The 8,763-nt window shown below is 38.5% G+C and overlaps 1 protein-coding gene across 1 annotated transcript; it reads right to left on the minus strand.

Moving 5' to 3' along the window:
* Window positions 1-367: 367 nt before the first annotated feature.
* On the minus strand, window positions 368-7,195 carry LOC149141992 (uncharacterized). The gene is made up of 12 exons (XM_089451375.1): window positions 6,996-7,195; window positions 6,766-6,856; window positions 6,477-6,550; window positions 6,132-6,231; window positions 5,603-6,040; window positions 5,356-5,451; window positions 2,018-2,184; window positions 1,788-1,878; window positions 1,498-1,571; window positions 1,153-1,252; window positions 624-1,061; window positions 368-469 (listed from the first exon to the last, which is right to left on the minus strand). The coding sequence occupies exons 1-12, from the start codon at window positions 7,193-7,195 to the stop codon at window positions 368-370; spliced, it is 1,971 nt and encodes a 656-aa protein (XP_089307501.1).
* Window positions 7,196-8,763: the final 1,568 nt, after the last annotated feature.

Raw genomic sequence — 8,763 nt, forward strand, 5'->3', positions numbered from 1 at the left:
TATGATCTGGAAATGAAAGCAATCAGCATCAAGATCTTGTCAGTTCAATACCACTAGGGGCATAATCAGTTATCTGAACTATTTTTGAGGAACCTGAGAGCTGAGATAACTTCAGTATTGGAATGAGTGTTGTGTCTTGAATTTGCTCCAAACAATTTCACCTTGTTGCAATAATGTAAGAGATTGGTCTTCTGCGGTTATCAAGGCCCTAAATTCATGAGACATATCTACACACAAATAGCTATTTATAAAACCTTTTGTAAGATACCCTTTTGATGGATTGCGAAATATAAGCCATGATACCATAATTTGCAACTGCTACCTTCGAGCATACTGATCTCTGAGTCTGATGGTGGAATATTGGATGTTACCCTACTGCAGCATAGTAAAAGTCCTTCAAAGATTCCACAGCTTCCAATTTCAAATCTTCAATGTCTATTCTTGGGCGCTCCAAATTAATGGCCTCTGTCTGCTATTTATCAGATGACAATAAAAATTAATCTACTCCAAGAATGCTCAATGCTTCATCCTTCTTTGATGCAGATGTGCTCAAAATTGTTACATTCAATCCAAAAGCCTTTCCAAATTTTACTGCTATATGACCAATACCTCCTAGCAATTACTCCAAGAGACTTGCCTGCATGATTCATGTGATGACGAATCATAGGGCTGCAAACAGTAATTCCTGCATAGAGCAAAGGTGCAGCTGAAGCCAGTGGTAGATTGTCTGGTATCTTAAAGCAGTACCTTTGGTGAACAACAATGTGACTAGAATATCTTCCTTTCGTCACTGTGCCATCTACATCGATACCATTAAAGGTGAAAATAGACCCTTTTGCACAATTGACTTCCATTCTTTCATTACAATATTCACACCGCTTACAGGAGTTGACATATGTACCCACTCCAACATGATCGCCAACCTTAAAATGGACTACATTGATGCCAACTTCTTTCACAATTCCAACAATTTCATGCCCTGGCACCAATGGATACTTTGAATCACCATGTTCATTCCGGGTCCATACAACATCGGCGTAACAAACTCCACAATGAGTTATCTTTAATGAGATATCATCAAGGCTTGGGACTCTTCGGTTAAATGGGTAAGGTAACAAAACACCTGATGGATCTCGAGCTTCCCAATGTCACCTGTGTGAAACCAACCATCAACCAAAACCTCATTCGTAAGGTCTTCACAGCAGTATCTATCAAACCTTCTCTACCACCATACTTGGAGCTGGATTCTCTTCTGAAAAAGAAATAATGGCCAAGCTAAGCTGTTCTATTCTATAGAAAGGAGACAAGTGGGTGTCGAAGAAGGATGAAGCGGAACAGCGTTTACATCTTCTGCTAATGCTATTTTCTGGAATCGTGGCTTTTAAGTGAGCACCAGAAATTATATGACAATCCTCATTCTCTAAGCCAATAGCTAGAGCATGTAACCAGCACGGTTACAACGTTTGTAGAAGAAAACATCAAACTAATACAGTCCACCTTAACTGAGGAAATTTGTCTATTTCGAGCTCTGCCATTTGCCTCCTTGTCTCTGCGGCAGCAACTTTTGCTCTCTGTCATCGACATTTGGTCATGAAGATCATTTGAAAAATTAGTGCCAAACAAAGATTGTTTGGAGTGTTCAGATCAAGAAACCCTGAATTGACAGTATCTTTCGTAGGAATTGCGCCATCCTTCTTTATCTTTCAGATATTGCAGTCTTATACTCGGGCCAACGGCAAACAATGATTGCATATTCACATTAAAGTCTCTTTAATGTGTTCATACACCTTCTCGACAAATGGTGTTGTTAAATGCTGTGTTGTGACACCTGTCCAACGGACCTTATCGATCTTACAGGAATCAAGCAAGCCGTTTGCCCTGAATCCTCAGGATTATGTATAAGTGAAACAAATCCTCTCATTAACCCCTCCTTTTACCGAACAGATGTTCTAGTTATCTAGATCTCTCTAAAAATCCGCTGTTGCAATAACAAGATCTGTCACAAGCGGAGAAAGACCTGATGGCAGTTAATGCATCCATTAAAACACCTTCATTGCTATTTGTCACAAACTCACCTATCTCTGCCATGTGTCTTTTTGATCTCTTCCTAGCAGCAGCCTGGAAATAGCTGCACAATGTTAACCGTGCCTCGGGAGATAGTATATCATGAAGAAGAGAGTATATCTGTACAACAGGGGCAAGAGCTGAAGCAACCATCACAAAATCAACAAAAACATCAAGAAGAAGAAGCTAATATCGAGCCCGCCAGCGAAGATGTCTCAGATCAGCGAATCCCCAATTTCGTAGCGCAGCCAGTGAAAAATTATGTATTATGCGCTACGAAATCGCCTAAACATGTTGCGCTGCGAAACTGCTAAAAGGATATATGCACTGCGGAAACACTTTATCCTTAAGCTAGTCTGAGCAATTTTGGCAACAAAATTTCAGTGATAACAGTGGCTCCACTTGGGATAGTGTGCCCTTGTGGTACACTAAGAACCTGCAGTTCTAGTGCCTTATAAAATTTATTTGACAAATATCTTCTTTAAGTTCCTTGGGCCTTCACCTCGGACTTTAGCTAGATGATCGTTGTAGGAAAAAGAAAACTACATCAACTGAAAAAAAAAAAAATGCTCAGTTGACCTTGAGCTTATTTGCATTTACCTACCTACCTACTCTAACAATTCAACTTCCTTCAGCTCAATCAATGTGAAATTTCCAATGTAGCCAATCCTCTGTTTTATCTGATATTTGACTTCTTTGACTGCATCGGAGTTCAGAGCCAATATGATAGAGTGATGACCGCTGCCACTGGAATTGTCTCTGATCTTTATAGGAAAAATGAAACACTGGAGTGTAAAACTCTTCCATGTAATCAGCTATAGGATCCCAGAATACATGATCAGCTTGATTTTTCTTGTAACTTTCTGGTTGTGCAAACTGATCTTCAACAACAGTGTTCAGTTCCTCAATCGTGAAAGAGAGAGGAACTAGCATTGTCTCCTTGCGTTCTGCCATAGATAACTTCTGAAAATAATGATCATGATTATGAAAACTGTATGCCTGAATCTGACCTTCTAAACCTTCAATTTCTTTCTCAATGTCCTCAGCAACTTCATCCAAAAATCTCATCTTATCCTCTGCTTTACAGTCAAATGACTTTAGATACGAGGACAAGGACAAAGAAAAAGATTCATTTGTTTCTTCTTTACTATGATCATTATTGCATTGTTTGAAACCTTCAACTGAGGGAGAGTTTGCCACCTCCTCTGACTTATCTATCCATTCCTCCAAAAACATAAGCCAAAAGTCTTGAAATGACTTAATGGATTTGACAGGAAAGCTTTCAACCCACTGTTTGCATTTCCCTTGAAGTGAATCATAGAATAACATAATGCAAACATCCTCATGTTTAACTCTAAGAAGCTGTGCAAATTCACAAAAACCTGATATATGCTTCACGGTTAAACTCAAATCTTCACCGTTGAATTTTGGACCATTCCTTAGAAAATATGCATCCTTGGGAAAATGATTTGGGAAACCATGAATTCCTGAAAAATCTATGCATGCATACCTTGAACTAAGAATGGTAGCTTCTGGGTCCTTCATGACTCCAGTGGAATCACCATGAATGTATGAATTTCGAATTCTTCAACAATGGAGTCGCCAAGGTAGATTTGCAGCCTCAAAAACCTTCTCTGAGCTCCTGCTACCTTCAGAAGTTCAGCTTCATAATTTCGGGAAAGAATAATCTTCAGACTCCCGGCAGACGCACTAAAATGTTATCTCAAAATCAAGCACTGAAGGGCTGCTGATTAGGTAGACTCTGTGTAACTGTTTCAGACCAAGCTTTTGACTAAGGATTAGCCTCCCTAGCCTGAGAGGGCTCTCTCAAGAAAAAGTTATTGATTTTGAATGTTGATAAGAGGGCTAACTCTTGTACAATAGATTTAATGAACTTGCTGGCTGGACAAATATACAAATACATCCATTGGGCTTATGGAGTCAAACATGCTATAGTAAACAATGATATTTACTCTACATAGAAGTCAGGGCATGTGACATTTAAATGTTCAAAATATAACTCTTATAAAACCACAGTTCATAGAAGAGTACAGGAAGTCAGAGTAACATATGTGAATTCTGAGTGATTACTCCTCTAAGCAACTGAAAAAAGACATGAAGGAAAAAGTAAAACAATACATCTTGAACATGGAAATGCTGTATGAATCCTGAGAAGAAAGGCATATATCTTATATTACTGCAAACTGTTCTTTACACAAGCCAAAATAGCACTCTGTTTTCATAAAATATCCAACCCCTATTACATAGATCATTCTCCTCTATATAGACACATACTTCTAACTGCTTAGAGCTTCCACCTCCAGCATGAGGGGAGCTCGATGATTGCCATTAATTACCCCTATCCGCTATTGAACTAACCTATTAAATACCATCAGCACTAACTGAAGTTCTAAAAAGTTCTAATTTAATTATAACTCTAATTCTATCTCCTTCGTTGAAGATTCCTCCTTGCAGCTTTGACACCTGGCTTTCTCTTCGTTCAGCTGAGATGGCATGAGATGGCATAAGATGGGCAATTAATGTCCCATGCTGGCTTTGAATACCGAAGGCTTTGATCTGTTCTGTATTGGCTGAAAATATCCCTAAATTTTCGGTTCTGGTCCCCCATCACCGATTATACAGCAGTGGATACTTTAATTCTTTAATAACCCAAGAGAATAGGGTAACACCATGCTCCTGATATACTGGAGGCTTCCTTGGTAGACAGGTGTGCCAACCAAAACTTTTCGTATGCAGCTCTGCGTTTAAAATCACCACCTACAACAGTTTCGTAGCGCGCTACGAAACTGCTGTGTAATTTCAAAAACACAGTCTTGTAATATGCATAATAAATTCTACTGTATTTTTAATGGTCCTTGGTCCTCATCTACTTCTCTTATTTGATAAGAGATATATATGATCTGGAAATGAAAGCAATCAGCATCAAGATCTTGTCAGTTCAATACCACTAGGGGCATAATCAGTTATCTGAACTATTTTTGAGGAACCTGAGAGCTGAGATAACTTCAGTATTGGAATGAGTGTTGTGTCTTGAATTTGCTCCAAACAATTTCACCTTGTTGCAATAATGTAAGAGATTGGTCTTCTGCGGTTATCAAGGCCCTAAATTCATGAGACATATCTACACACGAATAGCTATTTATAAAACCTTTTGTAAGATACCCTTTTGATGGATTGCGAAATATAAGCCATGATACCATAATTTTCAACTGCTACCTTCGAGCATACTGATCTCTGAGTCTGATGGTGGAATATTGGATGTTACCCTACTGCAGCATAGTAAAAGTCCTTCAAAGATTCCACAGCTTCCAATTTCAAATCTTCAATGTCAATTCTTAGGCGCTCCAAATTAATGGCCTCTGTCTGCTGTTTATCAGATGACAATAAAAATTAATCTACTCCAAGAATGCTCAATGCTTCATCCTTCTTTGATGCAGATGTGCTCAAAATTGTTACATTCAATCCAAAAGCCTTTCCAAATTTTACTGCTATATGACCAATACCTCCTAGCAATTACTCCAAGAGACTTGCCTGCATGATTCATGTGATGACGAATCATAGGGCTGCAAACAGTAATTCCTGCACAGAGCAAAGGTGCAGCTGAAGCCAGTGGTAGATTGTCTGGTATCTTAAAGCAGTACCTTTGGTGAACAACAATGTGACTAGAATATCTTCCTTTCGTCACTGTGCCATCTACATCGATACCATTAAAGGTGAAAATTGACCCTTTTGCACAATTGACTTCCATTCTTTCATTACAATATTCACACCGCTTACAGGAGTTGACATATGTACCCACTCCAACATGATCGCCAACCTTAAAATGGACTACATTGATGCCAACTTCTTTCACAATTCCAACAATTTCATGCCCTGGCACCAATGGATACTTTGAATCACCATGTTCATTCCGGGTCCATACAACATCGGCGTAACAAACTCCACAATGAGTTATCTTTAATGAGATATCATCAAGGCCTGGGACTCTTTGGTTAAATTGGTAAGGTGACAAAACACCTGATGGATCTCAAGCTTCCCAATGTCACCTGTGTGAAACCAACCATCAACCAAAACCTCATTCGTAAGGTCTTCACAGCAGTATCTATCAAACCTTCTCTACCACCATACTTGGAGCTAGATTGTCTTCTGAAAAAGAAATAATGGCCAAGCTAAGCTGTTCTATTCTATAGAAAGGAGACAAGTGGGTGTCGAAGAAGGATGAAGCGGAACATCGTTTACATCTTCTGCTAATGCTATTTTCTGGAATCGTGGCTTTTAAGTGAGCACCAGAAATTATATGACAATCCTCATTCTCTAAGCCAATAGCTAGAGCATGTAACCAGCACGGTTACAACGTTTGTAGAAGAAAACATCAAACTAATACAGTCCACCTTAACTGAGGAAATTTGTCTATTTCGAGCTCTGCCATTTGCCTCCTTGTCTCTGCGGCAGCAAGTTTTGCTCTCTGTCATCGACATTTGGTCATGAAGATCATTTGAAAAATTAGTGCCAAACAAAGACTGTTTGGAGTGTTCAGATCAAGAAACCCTGAATTGACAGTATCTTTCGTAGGAATTGCGCCATCCTTCTTTATCTTCAGATATTGCAGTCTTATACTCGGGCCAGCGACAAACAATGATTGCATATTCGCATTAAAGTCTCTTTAATGTGTTCATACACCTTCTCGACAAATGGTGTTGTTAAATGCTGTGTTGTGACACCTGTCCAACGGACCTTATCGAGCTTACAGGAATCAAGCAAGCCGTTTGCCCTGAATCCACAGGATTATGTATAAGTGAAACAAATCCTTTCATTAACCCCTCCTTTTATCGGACAGATGTTCCAGTTATCTAGATCTCTCTAAAAATCCGCTGTTGCAATAACAAGATCTGTCACAAGCGGAGAAAGACCTGATGGCAGTTAATGCATCCATTAAAACACCTTCATTTCTATTTGTCACAAACTCACCTATCTCTGCCATGTGTCTTTTTGATCTCTTCCTAGCAGTAGCCTGGAAATAGCTGCACAATGTTAACTGTGCCTCGGGAGATAGTATATCATGAAGAAGAGAGTATATCTTTACAACAGGGGCAAGAGCTGAAGCAACCATCACAAAATCAACAAAAACATCAAGAAGAAGAAGCTAAGATCGAGCCCGCCAGGGAAGATGTCTCAGATCAGCGAATCCCCAATTTCGTAGCGCAGCCAGTGCAAAATTATGTATTATGCGCTACGAAATCGCCTAAACATGTTGCGCTGCGAAACTGCTAAAAGGATATATGCGCTGCGGAAACACTTTATCCTTAAGCTAGTCTGAGCAATTTTGGCAACAAAATTTTAGTGATAACACACATGATATTCAGCACAAAACATGTCACAAATGGGTTCATCAGAAGAAGCTTGGAAAAATCTTTCCAACGGTATATCACACTCCTGTAACCAGTTTCTGGATCATAAGATATGATCGAAATGAATGATTGGTTCTTGGTTATGCATGTTTTGAGGTCAGTTGCTTGCACACAGGGACAAGTTTACTACAAAATAAGATTGTACATGATTTTTAAAAAAGTGAAAGAGGTTTTTGTCCATCACATACCAAATAAAAAAAATCTCCTTCATTTTATGCATAGGTGCTACTATGTGGGAGATATGCAGTGATATTTGGAGCCTGCATTAAAACAAAGAAAAATTTTCATTTATTTTACTATTTTAGTAATTTTAGTGCGGTGCCATTTTACAACAGATGGAAAGTGATTTTGAAAAAAACAAGGAGGTTTTTGTTAAAAACGAGCCATATAACAAAAAACTCTTTTAGTGTATTCACAAGTGTCGTGAATTTGGATATGTGACTAGATCTTTACAACTCGTTTTCACAGATTTAAATTTTTAATGATTTTCTGTTTTAGAGATGATTTTGTGGCACAGATTGCGACCAACTGGAAACTAATTTCCAAAATTTGAGAGAGGTTTTTCTCCAACACGACCTTATATACACAAAACTCTTTTATTTTTGTAACAGGTGCTATGGTTTAGGAGATACGATTTCATCTTCAACACCTATTTTCAGAAATTCGGTCCAAGTTTAATGTAACTGACTCTATTTTGAAGAAGATGGTTGAGTTCAATTCCCTTAGTACATGGATGAGAAAATGTATATATTTTATGAATTTCAGAGTGTAAGGGTTTGATTTTTGCAGCAAAGAGGTTGTCTTGGCTTTGTGTAAATTTTTTCCTGAATATCATTTTAATAAAGCAGTCTTTTGCCCTTTGGATCTGGGATTCATCATGGTGCTGATGTTTAGTATGTTTTTCCTATAATTCATTTACACATTATGTTTTTTCTGCCTCGTTACAACATTATCTAAGTAATATGTTAGGAATTCATCCGTAATGATGCTCCTTTCATGATGATTTTGCTGTTAGCTGTAATGGTTGTCTTATGCAGAATTCATCCTTGGTTAGATGCTCTGTTGAGCAAACTCGTGATTCTCTTTCATCTAAAGTTGTTGTTGCAGATTCATCCTTTGTCTGATGCCTACAGGGTAGTGGGATTTCTCCCTCATACTTCTCACATTTAAAATCTTCACTTGGCTGAGCATGGCACTTAATTTTCCCCAGGTTTGCCGGCAGAAACTAACATCAATTCCATAGTCCAAGCACCCTTTCTCTTGTTGTTTT

Source organism: Pinus tabuliformis, chromosome X, assembly GCF_031772625.1.
Source record: "Pinus tabuliformis cultivar Carrire ecotype Pingquan chromosome X, CPIR1, whole genome shotgun sequence".
Taxonomy (NCBI): domain Eukaryota; kingdom Viridiplantae; phylum Streptophyta; class Pinopsida; order Pinales; family Pinaceae; genus Pinus; species Pinus tabuliformis.

What these genes read in the sequence shown, in the direction of transcription:
- LOC149141992 (XM_089451375.1), bottom strand. Translation starts at nt 7,195, where the DNA reads ATGGTTGCTTCAGCTCTTGCCCCTGTTGTAAAGATATACTCTCTTCTT. An exon ending in GATGCATTAACTGCCATCAG is followed by an intron (nt 6,857 to 6,995) that starts GTCTTTCTCCGC and finishes CTGTGGATTCAG; the next exon opens with GGCAAACGGCTTGCTTGATT. An exon ending in TGATGGTTGGTTTCACACAG is followed by an intron (nt 1,062 to 1,152) that starts GTGACATTGGGA and finishes ATCTCATTAAAG; the next exon opens with ATAACTCATTGTGGAGTTTG.